At 33.4% G+C, this 19995-nt stretch overlaps 1 protein-coding gene across 1 annotated transcript in view; it reads left to right on the top strand.

Moving 5' to 3' along the window:
• The first annotated feature begins 9209 nt into the window (after positions 1-9209).
• The window catches only part of LOC149237044 (putative E3 ubiquitin-protein ligase LIN), a 100423-nt gene continuing 89637 nt past the window's right edge, over positions 9210-19995 (top strand). Inside the window, exon 1 of the mRNA XM_089369125.1 lies at positions 9210-10707. Within this exon, the coding sequence (XP_089225251.1) occupies positions 9452-10707 (1256 nt within the window). The 5' untranslated portion in view covers positions 9210-9451. The remainder of the gene's footprint in view (positions 10708-19995) is intronic.

The following is a 19995-nucleotide window of genomic DNA, read 5'->3' as shown; positions in this document are numbered from 1 at the left end:
TCTCCATGCACTTTGTCGCCGCGTATTATTAGATGTTTTTTTCTTTTTCTTTTCCGTTAATATTTTTGTTTATTTTTTATAGGTTTGGCCAAAATTTTTGGGGAATATTTTTGTTGATTTTTGATAGATATGGTCAGAGATTTTAGTGGTGAATTTTTTTTGGGTGGAATAGTTAGTATTATAGTTAAATCCAATTCAATTGATAAAAAAAAAATATGAAAATTTGGTGGGATTGTGCGTAGGAAATGACAATTAATTGTAATTACTTTAAAATTTCTATTTTCAATTTTAGTGTTGTATTGAAGAGTTTAAAATTTTTATCTTTTAATTTTAGTGTTGTATTGAAGAGTTTAAAATTTTTATTTTTCAATCTCGGTAGTGCATGGAAGAGTTTAGAACGTTGAGAAAACAAGCCAAGGAAGGAATTTGAGTCTGAACCTGAAAGTGACAAATTTTATAAACAGCTATTGATGTTAAAATATGTTTTTTTTTTTTTAAGATTGGAGGGTTAGTTTCCAGGGGAATCGTAATGGCCTTCTTTTAATTACAATATATTGTTATGGCCTTCTTTTAATTACAATATACTGTCAGACTGAATTGACAAACCATCAAATCATACATAAAATTGTTGGATTTAGAGACGTCTAATTACAAATATTAAGTTGGACATACGTGCATTGTGATTATAATGTCAAATACTGTCAGCAAGATTACATTTATATGCCAAATAATGTGATTAATTAAGTCATGGCATTAAACGTATTTAAAATAAGGATTTGGATACAAATACATGTAGAATAATGTTAATCAATTATAATTGTTAATGGACCGATTATAGTTGATTAAAATAAATAGCAATAATAAATTTGAGCTGAATAAGGAAATCAAAATCTGATTGATTGATTGATTGATTGATTTCAAAATCTGAAATTTCAGATTTCTTGACAGACTTGTTTCAGCTAAATTTTAGCTGTCCTAGGATTGGGGTTTTGCACTGCTATAAAAGGGCTGAGTCTCCAAGGCTTGCAATCATCTCATAAAGATTGTCTGCTCCATTGAAGACTGGATACTCTGTCATTTAGGATAGCCAGAGAAAAGGATTGCAAGTTCTTGAAAGGATTCAAGAGCCAATAACTCAAGTCAAGACCAGGAGCCTTTGAAGATGGAAAGTAAGTTCCGCTGTGCATTAGTTTTAATTTCTTACAAAGGAGTAGATCTTGGTTGGGGTTTTAAAGTAATTAGGAAAACTCTCAAGTTAAATCCTTCAATTGGTATCGGAGCGCCCTTATGTAAGAAATCCTTGTGCTGTCTCAAATCGCTGACTCTGTGGTTGCGTACAAGCCCTTGATTTTTTTTTTTTTTTTTGGCGTTGATCGGAGATAGCGTTGATCGGAAATGCTATTCTTTATTTGCAAGCAATGTCTTGTGTTTGAAAAATTGAAAACTCTATTCTTTTTTTTTGGACCTCATTTTCTTGGGTTTTGAATGGTTATAACAAATATCTAAGTCTGCATTGGCTCCTTACCATCCCTGGCCACTTATTAATGGGGACTTCGATGGAAATTCGTTGAACGTCATTATAGATCATTATTTGATCACTGACTGGAAAATACAGAGGCATGAAAACGCTTTAAAACCAACACTTAAACGTTTTGTGATGGTTGTGTGAATATATTGGATGGTTGATGTGTAAGGTTAGAATAACTCTGAATGCGGGTTAACTTTAAGTCTCAGTAATTTTTAAATGGATACCCCCATTTCTATTGCATGAATTAAACTTCGTTACCTTCGTCAGTCTCATGGAAACTCATCCAGATCTCTTTTGGCGGTATCCAGTTAAATTTCTTTCATGATCTCATTTCCAGAGCTCGCATTTTAGTTGTTAAGGGCTTTAGTACTTGCAAAGCTAAGTTCGTAAACCAATTAATGCCACTTCAAACAACCCACATATGGAAGTTTTTTTTCTTTTCTTTTAGCTCATTCTGCACAGAGATATTTTATTGCAGCTAAAATACTTTAGCGGTTTGTAAGGAATCATTTGTTGTATTTCCATTAAAACAAATTTTTGGATAGAATATCGGTCCATTTGTACATTTAGAGAAATCGAAAGAAAGCATAAAAAAAAAAAAAAGTGCAAATATAAATTTTATTAGAAAAATTTGAAAGATTGCACATAAATTTTATGCGGAAAAAAAAAAAAAAAAAAATTTGAATTTAATAGAAAGGCATATTAAGCCAATTTGATGAATCATTCTCGGCCGTGTTTTAATTAAAGATTATTCTATTTGATATCCACTAAAGCTGTTTGGGATTATGCACGTGATCCTTAAGCACTGAGCTGCCTTTTCATAGTTCATAGAATTCATGTAATTATATCTTCAAAATGATCAATCGAAACATAATCAGAAATATTATGGTCGTAAGCAATTATCGGTTTAAATTTATGAATCGAATCACAATGAGAAATATAAAACCTTTAGCATTATATTTTTTTTTTAAATAACTCATGCAGTGATCACTTCACATTTATAGGATAATTACTATAATTACTATGCTATATTTAGGCTAATTATTAGGATTTAGATATTATTTAAAATTGGTATTAACACCAATTAAAGGGTATAATACTGAATTCTAAATTGATCACAATTATGGCATAAAAAAAATTTGTATTAACGTTAATTACTGATATAATACCAAATTCGGATTTTATCACAATAATGCTAATTATAGCATAAAATTTGTATTAACGTTAATTATTAATATAATACTAAATTCGGATTTTATCACAATGATGCTAATCATGGCAACCATAAAATTATTTAGTATTCTCTAAATAAATTATTGAAGCATTTCTAAAAGGTAATCATTGTAGAAACTGTTAAAGTTTTACTAAAACCTAATAATTATTTTGATGAATATAGTTGACATATTAAATTTAAAAGAGTTATGAGATACTGTATTCTATATAGGACGAGTGGATTCTATAGGTACGTCCTAGATTAGGTTTTAGACATAATTTTGGAATCTAACTAAAGATGGTGTTTGGTATACATGTGTTGTTTTCGCATGAGTCAAGCATTGATGTTCGCAAACGAACCGCTCTCTGTAAGACGATTGCAAGGATGACTCATGACAAGTTGAAGTAACGCGCTGGCAATGGACGTGGGTGTTAGCTTTCCCAAAGGAGGGTTGGTGCCTGCTAAGTTGTTTGGTGCATAAGGGTTGCCTGAAGGTAATGATTGCACCCAAAGGTGTTTCATTACTGAATGGTGTTTTGGCTAAAGTTTTAATTGAGCAAATAGTTTTACACATGCCTTTAGATAGATTTTAGAATTATGATTAAATCGTGACGCATCGTATCTAAATTATTTCCTTGTTCTTGAATTTTTCAGATCCAAACATAATGTTAAGTCTAAGTCAGATTAAGCCCCTCATGGGGAACAATTTCAAACAGTGGGAGGAAAAGCTAAAATTAGTCTTAGGGATCATGCAATTGGACACAGCACTGAGATTTGATCGCCCCAAGCCTAATAAAGAGAGTGAGGTAACTCCTCAAGAGAAGGCTGATATTGCTAGATGGGAGCATTCAGATCGCATGTGCATAATGGTGATGAAGCAAACGATCCATGAGACTTTTCGAGGCATCATACCTGATACAGAGACAGGCGCTATTGAATACCTTAAGGCCCTTGAAGAAAAATTCACAAAGAGTAAAAAGACTGATGTGAGTACACTCTTTGTGAAGTTGGCAACAATAAAATACAAGGGAAAAGAAGGGGTTAGAGAGCATGTTATTGAGATGACAAGACTTCAACGTGCCTTGAAAGGGCATAATTATGACATCTCTGATGAGGTTCTCATTGAGTTCATTTTTCTGTCTCTCCTGTCTAACTTTAGTCAATTCAAGATGACTTATAATTGTCAAAAAGAGACGTGGACATTACCTGAGTTTGAGGCTCGGTTGGTGCAGGAGGAAGAGAGACAGAAAATGACTAAGGGAGAAAGTGCTCATGTAGTAACATCTAATCCTAAGGGTAAAGGCAAGAAGCGCAAGTTTACTGCCAAGGAAAAGGGACCTACCAAGGTAGCTGCAAACAATGCCGCGCAGAAAAGCAAGAAGGAAGATACTTCTGCGAAAGCAGGAGAAAGGAACTGTTTTTTCTGCAAAGCGCCAGGACATACAAAGAAATTCTGCACCAACTATCATGCATGGTTGGCAAAGAAAGGTATGTCTCTTGCTTTGGTTTGTTCTGAAGTTAATTTAAGTTCTGTATCTAGATATACTTGGTGGATAGATTCAGGTGCAACGACTAACATCAGTATGTCGATGCAGGGTTGCCTAAGCCATCGCAAGCCAAGTGAGGCAGAGCGCTACGTTTACGTAGGAAATGGCAATAAAGTAGAAGTGGAAAGCATAGGAAAATTTAGATTATTATGTAAGACAGGATTTTATTTAAGTTTTGATGCTTTAGTGGTTCCATCTTTCAGAAGGAACCTAATTTCTATATCTTATTTGGACAAAAATGGTTATGTATGTTCATTTGGTAATGGAAATTTCAGTTTGTGTCAAGATTCTAAGCTTCTTGCTTCTGGTATCCTGTCTTCTTATGATAATCTTTATTTTCTAGATATAGACACTTCACATTCAGAGGCACTGCATATAGATAATAGAAAACGTAAATTAACTTGCGAGAAATCTGCAACATTATGGCACAAGCGATTAGGACATATCTCTATGAAAAGGATAGAACGTCTTGTGTCTAATGAAATTCTCCAACCTTTAGATTTTACAAACTTAAGTGATTGTGTAAATTGTATAAAGGGAAAACAAACTAATAAACGTAAGTATGATGCAAAAAAAGGTGTAATGATGTCTTAGAATTGATTCATACGGATATCTGTGGTCCTTTTCCAAAGGCTACAAGAAATGGTGACCGTTACTTTATCACATTCATAGATGATTATTCAAGATATGGTCATATTTACTTAATAAAAGAAAAGGCGGAAGCATTAGACGTGTTCATAAAGTTCAAAACGGAAGTTGAGTTACAACTTAACAAACGTATAAAGTCCATTCGTTCTGATCGTGGTGCTGAATACTACGGTCGTTATGATGGATCAGGAGAACAGCGTCAAGGTCCCTTTGCAAAATACTTAGAGGAATGCGGAATTGTGCCTCAGTATACGTTGCCAGGTTCGCCTGCAATGAATGGTGTTGCTGAGCGACGAAATCGCACCCTTAAAGACATGGTGAGAAGTATGATTGCTCGTACAACTCTACCTGAGAATTTGTGGGGAGAAGCCTTAAAGACTGCAGCATACATACTTAATAGAGTGCCTACTAAAGCAGCTAACAAGACCCCTTACGAGTTATGGGTTGGGCGCAAGCCTAGCTTGAATCATTTGAGAGTTTGGGGATGTCCATGTGAAGCTAGGCCTTATAAGCCAAGCAAAAAGAAACTGGACGAAAGAACCGTTAGTTGTTACTTTATAGGCTATTCTGAACGATCTAGGGGGTTCAAATTCTATAATCCAACAGAACATACAGTTTTCGAGTCAGGAAGTGCAAAATTTTTTGAGGATAATGAGTTTGTGGGGGGAGATATGAAAAAAGATAGTATTTTTGAAGAAGAAGAGACGAATGCAAATGAGACTATGGACCAAAGTCCTAGTTTTGTTCAAATTCCGATTGCGTTTAGAAATACATCTTTTGACAATGTGCAAACTTCATCATCCCAAACAACTCAGTTAGAAACTCAACATGGAATAGAGAACACAAATGGACCTGAACCCAACCCAAACCCTCACATTGACATGACAAATGTTGATGGCCTAGGGCCTGTGGGAGAGTCAGAAGTTGGTAATGATGTTCTTCCTCCTGTTGAAGATCAAGTTGTAAATGAACCTCAAGAAAATCTAGAGCCTGTGCCAATTAGGAGATCTACTAGAGAGAAAAGATCTACACAATCAAAGGATTATGCATATCTTCAAGAACATGAGTTTGACATTGGCATGTTTGAAAATGATCCTGTTAATATCAAACAAGCTGTGGAAAGCTCTAACTCTCAAATGTGGATTAATGCCATGAATGAAGAGATGAAATCTATGTATGACAATGACATTTGGGATATCGTTCCGTTGCCTAAAGACAAGAAACTCGTTGGTTGCAAATGGATATTTAAGACTAAGCGGGACTCTAAAGGCAATGTTGAAAAATACAAGGCACGTCTTGTTGCGAAAGGTTTCACACAGAAAGAAGGCATTGATTATAAAGAGACTTTCTCTCCAGTTTCATCGAAAGACTCTTTAAGGATTATATTGGCGCTTGTAGCACATTATGATTTAGAACTTCATCAGATGGATGTAAAGACGGCGTTTCTCAATGGTGACATTGATGAAACGATCTATATGAAGCAGCCAGAAAACTTTGTATCAGGTGATGCAGGGTCTATGGTTTGCAGACTTAAGAAATCTATCTATGGGCTAAAACAAGCATCTCGGCAATGGTATTATAAGTTTCACCAAGTTATTAGCTCATTTGGTTTTGAGTCTAACATAGTAGATGAATGTATATACCTTAAGTTCTGTGGGAGTAAATTTATTTTCTTGGTTTTATATGTAGATGACATATTGCTTGCCAGTAACGATAAGAACATGTTGCATCAAACTAAGAATTTTTTATTTAAGAACTTTGAAATGAAAGATCTTGGTGATGCATCATTTGTTCTAGGGATTGAAATACTTAGAGATAGATCTCAAGGTATTCTGAGGTTATCCCAGAGGAACTATATCGATAAGATTCTAACAAGATTTGGCATGCAAAACAGCAAACCAGGAGATACCCCTATATCAAAAGGAGATACGTTTCGTCTGAAACAATGTCCCCAAACTGACTTAGATAAAAACCTCATGAAAGATATTCCCTATGCCTCAGCCGTGGGTAGCATCATGTATGCAAAAGTATGCACGCGTCCGGATATTGCGTTCATTACCAGAATGCTAGGGAGATATTTAAGTAACCCAGGTATGGAACACTGGAAGGCAGCCAAGCGAGTGTTGAGATACCTAAAGAGAACAAGGGACTATATGCTCACGTATCGGAGATCGGAACAACTCGAGGTCATTGGATATACCGATTCTGATTTTGGAGGATGTGTCGACAGCATGAAGTCAACATCAGGATACATCTTTATGATGGCAGGTGGTGCTGTGTCATGGAAGAGCGCTAAACAGTCATTGGTAGCCTCCTCCACTATGGCAGCTGAATTTGTTGCATGTTTTGAAGCATCTAATCATGGCGTATGGCTGAAGAACTTCGTCACAAGTCTGAAAATTGTGGATTCTATTCAGAAACCACTCAAATTATTATGTGACAACAATTCAGCAGTGTTATACGCAACCAACAACCGAAGTTCGTCAAAGTCGAAGTACATTGACATTAAGTTTTTGGTTGTAAAAGAGAGAGTGCAGAATAATGAATTATGTATAAAACACATAGGTACAGACTCCATGATTGCGGATCCTCTTACTAAAGGATTACCACCCAAGAAGTTTCACCAACATGTTGCTTGTATGGGTGTGATATCTGTTTAGGATAATTAGAAAAATGTGGGAGTCTGAATATGTTTTAAGTTCTGTTTTTTGATGTTCTATGTAATGCAATTGTAAACAATTTTTGATGATATATACAAGTTGCATTCAGTTTCAGTTTCATTATTTCTTTCTTTAAAGTTTAAATTTTTGGCCTCATACAGTAAAGTAAAGGTGACTCAATTAGAAATAGGCACGTCTAATCACACTTGCGTGTAATTTCTAAACTATATGTCCAAATCAGATTCATGTCATTCAGTTATGTTGGCAGCGTGGTTTATGTCAGTTTAGTTGCGAATAAATGTGACAAATGCCGCTTAAGTCCTTTGTTAGCATAATTGATGGACGGAATTGTTTAAGAAATACGACAAGTAAAGACAGAAAAGTTGCATGCAATAAAGTTAAGGATATATAATCAAAAGGTTGCACTTGTCCATGTGGGAGATTGTTGGATTTAGAGACGTCTAATTACAAATATTAAGTTGGACATACGTGCATTGTGATTATAATGTCAAATACTGTCAGCAAGATTACATTTATATGCCAAATAATGTGATTAATTAAGTCATGGCATTAAACGTATTTAAAATAAGGATTTGGATACAAATACATGTAGAATAATGTTAATCAATTATAATTGTTAATGGACCGATTATAGTTGATTAAAATAAATAGCAATAATAAATTTGAGTTGAATAAGGAAATCAAAATCTGATTGATTGATTGATTGATTGATTTCAAAATCTGAAATTTCAGATTTCTTGACAGACTTGTTTCAGCTAAATTTTAGCTGCCCTAGGATTGGGGTTTTGCACTGCTATAAAAGGGCTGAGTCTCCAAGGCTTGCAATCATCTCATAAAGATTGTCTGCTCCATTGAAGACTGGATACTCTGTCATTTAGGATAGCCAGAGAAAAGGATTGCAAGTTCTTGGAAGGATTCAAGAGCCAATAACTCAAGTCAAGACCAGGAGCCTTTGAAGATGGAAAGTAAGTTCCGATGTGCATTAGTTTTAATTTCTTACAAAGGAGTAGATCTTGGTTGGGGTTTTAAAGTAATTAGGAAAACTCTCAAGTTAAATCCTTCAAAAATCGCTGTAAACAGGACATATCAAGTAAAGACAAAATACGCTGCAACCCTAGGATGCAGCTCAATAGGATTTGAACTCGACCGAGGGCGTGCAAACCCACAGCCCCGACTGTTACATCACGTTGCACAGCGCCGACTGTTACATCACGCACCTAAGTGCTGATGTTAAAATATGTTTATATAAAGAAGTTTTGAATATTTGAGATTTGATTTTGAGTTGTTTTGGGAAAGAGGTTCATCTTTAATTACTTGTCTAAGTGATACTTATATTTTTTAAATATATATTAATTACAAAATAATTTGAGATTTTTTAGAATAGTAAGTCCATTTATATTGAAATGCTTCTGAACCTTCTTTTAAAAACTTTAAATCCATTTATATACTTAAAATGTAACCCATTTTAAATGAAAATTGAATTACAATCTCATAAAAACGTCACCGCTTAACCAAAAATATAAAAAAACGTCTCACCATGGTTAGACGGCTTCCTCCACTTTGTCCTTTCCCTCACTTTCTCGCTTATTGCGGTGTCCTTTCGACCGCACAAACCTGACAAGCGAATACCCTGGTTCACCAAGGACCGCTCAAACCCGACATACCGAATACCCTGGTTCACCTTTATGATACCAATCTCCAATTTCTTCCGCCCGTCCTTATCCATGCACTCGGTAAGTTCCATTCATTCACGCGCCTAGACTTCCCTGTGTTGCATCTTTTGATATCCCAGTCTGAACTGAAACCAGAGTTCCCAGATTACCAAACATAAGCCATGGCTTCTCTGGAGGAATTGCTGGCAGGAGAAGGCTTCAAGCGGAAGCACCAGGGCTCAAGATTCGAACACCTGACCTCATTCCGATCAAGACAGGAGGGCGCTGCGACTAGTCTGGCCAAGTATATCTGTCGAGACATTAGATCTGTTGAGCTTCCAATGAAATCGAACAGTAGAAAATCGGATTCCAGTGGCCATGAGATTCGATCGCTTAACAAACCCTGTGATCGTCTCGAAAAGCAGCGTTCCAAAGGCACCCGACAAGAACAAGAACAAACCGGCAGATTAAAGAAAAATGGAGAATTAATGGCAGAAACCAGCACCAGGTCACCGGCGCAGAAAATAGATTGTGCACCGAGTACCAGAAAATCCTTTGAAAGGTGTCGGACAACATCCATGGAGCCGTCACCATTGGCCTTGGACGAAGAGGCGGTCGAAGGCCTCATATCGGTGCTCGGCGCCTACTGCAACCGCTTTTTAAAGAATCAAGAATCAAGAACCGCCTTGCGTCAAAAATGCCTTTCGCGCCTCCGCCTCAAATACTGCGAGTCAAGTGACCGAGCAGAACAGGCCGTAGTGGCGAATCTGGAGCGGGGAATCGACGCTGTTGAGGCCGTCGCTGCGAGCGCTGCAGGGATCGCGTCAAAGGAGGCAAAAACCGCTAAATCTCTCGAGAAGGCGAAGCAAATGCTCAGCATAGCGGCGTCGCTTGATGGCCAGGGTTCGAATCGCGGCGTCAAGGATTCGCATCTGGCCGCCTGTGCTCATTTTTACCTCGCTATGGCTTATAAGCTACAGAAGAATGACAGGCTTGCGGCACAACATCTATTGCAGGTGCTCTATGTCTCTCCGTATCAAGGGCGTCAGAATTTCTGTAAAGAAACATGGGATTATCTTTTTCTGCCTCATCTTCTGCATCTTAAGGTCTGGTATAACGATCAGTACGAGTCCATTGAATCGGATAATTATGCATCTGCTTGTCCTTTGGAACAATCCAGGAAGCTGAAAATGTTGGGAAGAGTATATAATGAGCTACTGGACGAAGGAACCCGCCAGTTCGCTCAGTATTACAAGGAATGGCTGATGGTTGGGGTGAAAGTCCGCGCAGAACCTTTTCCGGAACCTCCATCGACACCTTTGTATGAAATTCACAGCACAGAAAGCCCGGCAGGCCGGGTTGTTTGGGATTTTTCAGGGTGGGATGATTCATCGTACACCGATTCAGACGTTCGACCGACTCCAATTAGAAGAAGCCTGTAAGTGGACTCATACATCACTCTGTTTTGTTATTTGAAATCAGATTTGATGGTTTATTCTTTGAAAGTCATATTTCCAATATCCTCCGAAAGTTATATTTCTAAGTTTAGTGATGCAGATAATCGATTTGTCTCTGGCCATATTTTTTAAGTTTTTTGGTTTAATTTTTCTAAATTTTTGATGGAATTTTTTTTTAAGTTTTTTTGGTTTAATTTTTCTAAAATTTTGATAGGAATTTATTGAAATCACAAATTTGACATAATAGAAATGTTTTAAAGACTTTTTTATAGTGTTGAATCTATATAACATTTAAAACCAGTTTAAATAACACAAATCAAGATTTAAGTTTTTTTGGTTTAATTTTTCTAAAATCTTGATAGGAATTTATTGAAATCACAAATTTGACACAATAGAAATGTTTTAAAGATTTTTTATGGTGTTGAATCTATGCATAACATGTAAAACCAATTTAAATAGCACAAATCAAGATTTTACTTCAAATTTTCGACCAAATTTTAACACTCAATCACACTATGAATCACTACTTCATTATTAAAATTCTTAAAAATTAAAATTAAAATTAAAAATATCTAAATTTTAGTATTATCATTGTGAAGTGATTCTCTAAAGAAAATTAAATCCTTTTTAGTATTATTATTTTGAAGTGATTCTCTAAAGAAAATTGAATCCTTGTTAAAACAAAATTAATCTCCCTCGAGAATGAAAGACTTACTTCCCAATTGTTTATCAAAACCATTTTAAACCTCACAAACATTTCGATCAATGATAAAACACTTATCAAATTATTATACAATTTAGCTTACCCCTTGTAAAATTTAAAACTTAGAAGAAAAGATTTGATATTTACATATCAAAATAAATTTACATCCTAACCCTACTGAGTAAAGTTTGGTGATACTTTGCAAGTAAATGTCACGATAATATGATGATTTTACTCATATGGCTTATGAGTAAAGGATTTATAATATTTATTATACATTACATTTTACATAGGATTTTTTGGGTTTAGATTTATAATAAAATTTTGATGTAGTTAGAGGGTTATGTTTATGATAAAAATCCGGGAGCTTGTGAAAGTGATTGTAAAAGAACTATCAAAACTTTCGCTCATACGTAATAATATATGTATAGCGGCTTCATTTTGTTAATGTTCTCAATACTAATTTGTTTTATTTATTATTATTTTTTTTTAATTTTCTCGATACTAACTTGTTTTTACTTTTTAATTACTAATTTAAAGGATTGTTTTATTTATTTATTTATTTTTTTGGTTAATTTTCTAGATACTATCTCGTTTTTACTTTTTAGATTACTAATTTAAAGGATAAGGTGTTGAATTTAAAGGATAAGGTGTTGAAGATGTTTCTCTAACAATAAATTTGAGAAAAGTTTTATAAATTTGAACTTTAAAATTTAAAACTAAATTTTTATTTTATATTTAACAAACAATTTATTAAAATTGTTTTTATAAATTTGAATTTTAAAATTTAAAATTGAATTTTTATTTTACATTTAAGAAACAATTTATTAAAATTATTGATTTGTTTTTTTATGGTATAGAATAATTTGTAGTGATTGTTTTTATAATAATCAAGTTGATAGTACATTTCTAAGATTATATCTTTGAATTCATTGGATCTTTAAATAATTTATTAGTTGTTGATATTTACTTAATGCAAAAGATCTTGTCATTATGTAAGGATTAGATGTATTACTTTGTTTTTATGATATTTTAAGTGGCATTGATTTATTGAGATTTGGAATTGAGCGTTTAGATTATTAAATCAAGCACATGACTTTTAGACAAAGGAAATTGGTTACTAATGCTACATGACTCCACTTTGCCATAATTCTATGAAAACTATGGAATTCCCCTTTATTATAAATCATTTTCAAACCCTTTCTCAATGTGAATACTAATATCAAATAATTTGTGTCCTCTCTTATGGTCCATGCATATGACCTAATGGGGTTTTTATGATAGTTGCAAAAGATTCCCCTAGTAGTTGTTCTACATGAGTTTTTTCTTGAAGCCCCAATAAAGATTTGTTAAAGGAATGGTTCAATTGGTGCTTTCTATTAGATAGTTATAATAATTGAATGATCCAACCATGAGGATTGGTCTAGGGAGTTAATAATCTAATTTCTTATAAAAACCAACCCTCCTTGGTTTCTCTTTATAATTAAGGTCATTTTTTTCTTGATGTGACCACATATATTTGATTTATGTATACATTCTCCTTAATTTGCTTGAGAAATTTTATCTTACATTAAACTATTTTTCTATTTCAATTCCAACCATATGTTCCATGTCACTATTTCTAGAATAATTTCTCACATCTTAGGCTTATTTTACGTTTGGGAGTGTCCTTTGCCCATTTTTACATAAATCTTATTATATCTTTTTGTTGGGGAATGATATTTTTAGTTCCCTTGTGGATAAGTAGTTGAGAGATTCCGCATTAGAAATAGAAATTGCACATTTTAAAGGGCCCATGAATGGAATATTTTTCAATTTATTTCTCCATGAGATTCATTTTCCATGCTAATTGCCATAAAAATATTGATATTTTGGACCATTAATTTTTCTTACATATTTTGTTCTATATGGGTCTTGATATAATTGATGGTTGATGTGCATTGATTGATTATAAACATATTTGATGAAAATTCCCTTGCTCCATGTTTTCCACATCCGAGTACATCTAGTCCCTCTTAAACTCTCAATTACTTTTTTTCTAATTCTTTCAAATAACCTTAGTATTTTCTATATTTAAGGACATGTCCCATAAGTTTAGATATTTTAATTTTTATAATTCTTTGCAACCATAGTCAAATGGGTGGATTGAGCTCTCCAAAAATTCATGCATACATACATCTGATCTTGAATATCTTATTGTTTAATCCCCTTCAATGTGGGAATTGGTTCCATGGATCTTCCCATAAAAGAGTCAATTTTGCATCCTAAGTTTCCTATAACCCATTCTTTGCAATAAAAGTAATTACTTTCTTCATGATTTTCCATATGTGAGAACAATTTGGAAACATGTCAATCATGGGATATCTTACAATGAGACATTTAGAGCCTATTTTTCTTTCAATATTTGAGTACTCAATGTTCATCACTCTTTATACCATATTTGAGTTAGTTCATTTAACAATGTTATGTCAAATGTTGCATTTTTTTGGGGGTGCTTGCATTACTTGACTCCTTTAAAGTTCCTATCACTTTCCAAGGTCTTAATGATCATTGTTGTTCTCCCTATAGAGTTTTTTATTTATATTTTTTTGTTTGGAAATATTCATGGCATTCCTATAACTAAGAATATGAATAATTGTAGGGTTTGTAGGGACAATTTTAATATTGTTATTATAGTAGAGAGAGATATTAGATCAATCATCCATGTCAAATTTTATTTCCTTAATAAAGTTGTTCTTCCTAATTTATTTCTCTTAGTGCCTTGGCTACCACATTGTCCCCAAGTATTTGCTTGAACGAGAAACTCTTGCAAGGTTAAGCAATCCATTGATGTGTTATTGAACATGGATTGGGGTATTGAAAAAGGAAAACTACAACTTGTCATAATTAATGTAGCCTCCTAAGGTGCTAGGGAAGGTTTTGAGGGTTTTTTGGAAATATTTTTCTTCCCTTACTGTAGCCACCCTTGGGGAACGTGTTGTCAAGATCCACAAATTTCAAGTGCGATATTGTTTTTGTATTTTGTGACACCTTGATGCCCCTAATATATCTCCTTTATTATCATGCATTTACCAATCTTATTAATATATTTTTTTCCCAATTACCAATCTTATGGGTGTAGGGGGTTTCCTTATTTATTTCATCTATTTGATTGAAAGGTTATTGTTGGAGTGCTATTTATTATAATCATAATTAAAAAACAATGGAAATGTAATTATAAATCCACCAGATATGTTCCTCATCAAACAGAAAGACCTAAAAATGTTGATGTATAAAGGTCCAATGTAATATATCATATTCTCTATATATATATATCTAGTTGAATTGACATTACTTTCTTTTTATTATTTTTCATAAAGTGAATTAACTTATATATTCTATGATGATTCCATCTAAAATATTTCTACCTTGAACAAACCATCATTGCACCTTGGTATTATGCTTGGTGTGATCTATTTTGGGTACGTTAACCATAAATTTAGTGATTATTTTGTATATATAATGCAAAATAATATTAATTGAAACTTGTGTGAGAAAATCACTTCCTCCTTGAGAATGAGAGTAATGAAGGAGGCGCTAAATATTGTGAAGAAATTTTTTTTATTTTTTTTTATTCCTCCATTATTTAGTAAGAATGTTTTCAACACCCCTTCATTTATTACCTTCTGACATAAACGCTTGTCACTAGTCCTTTGTCACTAACGGGTGGATATGGGAACATAATTGGTATTGATATATTGGGTTTTATGTACATTATAAGTGAGTTGAAATGGTTGAGCATCTCAACATTAATTTTTTATATTGCATTGAATATGTTCCCTTGAGAGTTTTTGTGTGCACTAAATTCTATTGCAATTATGATTCCTCATTATCATATGTTACAAAATTCTAATGTTCATTTCCCCTTCCTTTTAACCTTGTATTTATGACTTTTGTTTAAAAAATATTTATTCTTGTAGCTCCTTGTTCCCTATTTACTTGAGGGAGGGTGACTTCCTCTCTAGCAATATCTTTGCTTGATTCCTCGTGAAATATTTCATCTTAGACGTTCATTTATTCATCAAGAAGTTGTCTCTTTTGAGGGTATCCTCAAAGATTCTTCTCTTCCATTCTCTCATGTCCATGTCTTTTAAACATCCTTTTTCAAATATCCATCTTTGCTTATTTTATGATAAGAGGTCCACTTGAATGTTGTCATTTGTGTATTATTTTTTTACTTTCATGAGCTTTGTCCACATCTTGTCGAACTTAAAAGTAAGTATCTTAAGGTTTTTAATTATTTGGATGTCTAAAAAATGATTAGTGGTGAGATCATACTCCCTTTAAGGATGAAATATTCCATTGTTATGGTATATCTACCCATTTATCACGAAATCAATATATTATTTCTATAAGAAAATTATTTTTGGGTAATGGACCTACTAATTGTAGGTGTTTGAACTATTATGTTTTTTTTTCTTTGTTAATTCCTCGAGTTCTCGAGTTGTTCAATGCATTAAATGTTGTGTTAAAACCTCTTATAACCCATGGTTCTTTCGATCAAACTTCATCATGATATACTTTTAAAAAAATCTTACTATTGTTCTAATTTATTTTGGATTGTGATAAGTGGGCATAATTTACATTGTTATCATTTACTTGCACATGATATCGAAATCCAATGCTTGTCTCCTTCCTTGTTTCCAACACATTGTTTTAGGATCCCATAGGATGACTAAGCCCCACTCATATCAATTAGAACTTATTTTCATATCCATTCCATATGTTCTATGCATACCTTTTCATTGACTTGGGACTAGATTTTGTTTTGTAAAGTAAGATTAAATTTTAGTTTTTTTACAACTATTATTTACTTGACTAGTCTTCTTTTATTTGAGGCATTAAACCCTCTAATTTTTCATGAAAGCATATTCATTAATGTTGAGTAGATTTTTCTGAGTGTGAATAATATGTTATAAGGGTGTTCACCTTTTATTCATTGACCAAGTATTGTTCTTATCCTAGACGATATGTATTGCTTGTAGAAATTTCACCGCAGATCACCTGATAATGCAATATACTAAAGCAAAATACTTGATCTACTTCTACTATCAACTTTGCGGAATATTAATCAATTTGAGCAAAATTAATCACAACACATATAACAGAGAAGAAGATTCAATCAGACATGAAACATAGAAGAATACTCTGGGGAAAGTCTCAGCTGAAAACCCCGCTATCTGTATTATCATACAAGTGGAAATATCTCAGGATTACACAAAGCTTTAGCTCACAAGCTATCCAGCTCTCAGTAAAATCCCTCACTGCTGCTCATAAACAGAATAGACACAACATATGCCTTCCTCCAGTCCTCCAAGCCTCCTATTTCCTTGCGCAGTTTCTCCTGGGTCCTCTGGCTGCCACCTGTGTGAATTCACCTCTCACAAAACTCACCAAACTTAGAAATAACTGCGCAATCCTGAAGGAGATAATTCCTTCTGCATGGATGAGTTTCCTTTATAGGAAAATTCCTCCAACTAATAGTACATTGTCCCTTCCTTTAATCTCAACTAGGTTTTCTTTGAACTGACATGCATGAGTTATTTATGAGAGAATATTTAGTTTTCTGAAGTACACTAGTTACATGCATGCATGCATTAACTAACTAAACTCACAATCAGTTCCAAAAATTGTTGGAACTAATCTAACTAGACTTAACTCAGTTAACTGGGCTAACTAATTACAACTCAAAGTACAACTCATCCTTATCTCCTTAATTAAGGGATAACTTCCTCAATCAAAGGGATAATTGTTGCATGTCTTCACAAAGACTTTATGTTTGATTTTCTTCAAATAATTAACTCAAGATAAATTAATTAATTATTTTACAAACAGCTGCTAAGATCAAATTCGAATTTTAATTCTCAATTTTAATTTAGGGACTAATTAAAATTGGAATCTATCCTGAAATGCTATTTTTAGCATTTCTATTTTATCATTCCTTGTTGCTATTTTCCACACTGGTACCTGAAATGATATTTTATAGCAATGTTATTTTTAGCATTTCTATTTTATCATTCCTTGTTGCTATTTTCCACATTGATACCTGAAATGTTATTTATAGCAATGCTATTTTTAGCATTTCTTGTTGCTATTTTCAACATTGGTTGACCATGTTCATAGGATACTATTTATTTCTTCATTTACCTTGAAATTTATAAATTTGTGGGAGGCTGGTTGCTATTTTCCAAATAAATAGAGTTGGTTTCGTATCAAGTTGAGGAAGCAAATTCCGATCTTGAAAACTCTTGTCTTATGGATAGGCCAAAATTGCTTAAATAAACCTTTGGTGTATAATCTACATTAATGATATTTCACCCTCCATGTCATTAATGTCCATTTTTTTAAGAAATGTTTAAGTAACCAAAAACTTATGAATTTATGGATTAGAGCATGACTCTTCATGTAATCCATTCCCTTCATTATTGCTTATTTTAGCCTGTGCTTATTTGATGCTTTTTGTTTATCTTTAAAATGTAACCATTCTAATGGATGATCCTCATTTCCATGGATTCCTTCTTAATTCATTTGTTTATTTCCTTTCCTTTCATTGTTGCTCAATATAATGGTTGAGCTTAGGTCTCATCTCCTCTCTCGTGACCTAGACAACATGTGTTTTCTTCCTTTCATGTACATGCTTTCTAGAGTGAAAAATATAACTTATCTTGTCATTTATACTTTTTCTAACTCGTTTTCTAATTAAGCATGGCTATAAAACAATTAGCACGAAGGACTTTTTAAAAATTGTTTTACTCGTTCTCCAACTAGTTATGAAACAATATCTCGCTCTAAGGAATTTTGTAAAAATGTTCAATGTGTACTTGTGATAAGTATTTCCCATTTCCCATAATTTATTTTCCAATCTTATGATCAGTATTTTCCATAATCCATTTTCCAATCAACTATGACTCTAATCAACTATGACTCTAGTTAGCACTAGACACTTATAAAAAAAATCACCCATTTTCGATTAGCCATAAATCTACAACAATTTACACTAAAGACTTTTAGAAAAATGATAAATATATGCTTGTAATTATAATGGTAATAGAAATAATAACTATTTGGAAAAAAAATTATAAACATTAACGATGTGCAAAATATACAAATTAATGTGCAAAATATACAAATCAAAATAAATATATAAAATTTGAGAATAAAAAATTTGATATAAAATAAAATAATTTAATATCATCGATTGAATTGTGTTGTGTTTTAGTGATCTTGAGCAATTGTACCATGTAAACAATCTATATCCAAATTCAATTTCTAGTTGATATAAAATATATTAAATGTATAATGGATAGTTGTAAGATATTCAAAAATCCTTTTTTTACAACCAACAATAAAGTACTTGAATGAAAGTGTTGCTTACTTTCTTTCCAAATCAAATTCTTATTAAGAGAAGATTAAAAAAATTGTTTTTATAATTATTTATTAAATAATAATATAATTAATATAATCATATAAATAAAATGGTTAGTCAATATTGATAAATATTATTTTATAATAATTATTAACATCCTTGATTGGGGTGGATGAATGGTAGGTGTATATGGTGGGATCTGTGTTTGCACTGAACATTGATTGATGAAATGCAATCAATATGGAGGATGGCGAGGCCACCCCCAAAAACACACGACCAACCTAGTCTGTAAGAAGTCATTCAGTGAAAATATAGTGTAGAGGATATGGAAAAGGTGCAGAATAGCAATTCACAGAGTTTATAGGAGGCTTGTTAATCTGGTACTTGAGCGTGAGCCTGACCTCCTTCCATGGATCATAAAAGCGAGCAATGTCTGGAAAGAAGCACCAAGACTAGGAATTGATCGCAGGGCAATCCAAATCAGAAACAATTCGCTTGACCAAGCCCCCCGTCATTGAAACACTGCTTGATGTCGACCAAGATCAAAAAGTCCCAACTCAGTTGTGGAAAAGGGTATGTAAGTGACAACCACTCTAGCCCTTGTTTTGTTATAAGATGGAACCCTGATTATGGTGCTAAGTCTAAAAAACAAAAGACTCCTACATAAAATATTTGTTTGGACAATAGCTTGGACATTGGATTATCTAAAGTACAAGTTTGGTCTCGAAAATTCTCAACATCTTGTTCATAGGGGTAAAGTGAATTTAGCCCTGAAGGATTTCTGTTAAAAGGGTCCCTATTTTATAGCCCTGGGCTTTCGACCTTGAATGTTAGTGTGTTAAGCCAAATTGAAACTGTGTTTTTAGTTTGTGTGGGTAGTGATGACTCTTTGAAAGCTACTGATCCTTTTTTTCTCAGTATAACAAGGAACCCCACTTTTGTGGTCGTTGTGTATACCAATCTCCCTAAACCCTGGTAGGGCAAGTCGTTCAAAGCCATGACCACAATACTCTTGGAGTGGAAAAAATTAACCCGCCTATGGTTCGTAGATATAAGTTTCATTGTAGTTATTTTGTTTGGATACACATTTTTTAGTATAGATGGGTGGAAAGGAAAAAACTTGATATTAGAGTGGTGAATTGATTTGTTCAATTTTTGTAT

The sequence above is a fragment of the Pinus tabuliformis genome, chromosome 8 (genome assembly GCF_031772625.1).
Source record: "Pinus tabuliformis cultivar Carrire ecotype Pingquan chromosome 8, CPIR1, whole genome shotgun sequence".
Lineage (NCBI taxonomy): Eukaryota > Viridiplantae > Streptophyta > Pinopsida > Pinales > Pinaceae > Pinus > Pinus tabuliformis.
Note: the sequence above shows the minus strand (reverse complement) of the source record. Positions and strands in the feature narration are given on the sequence as shown.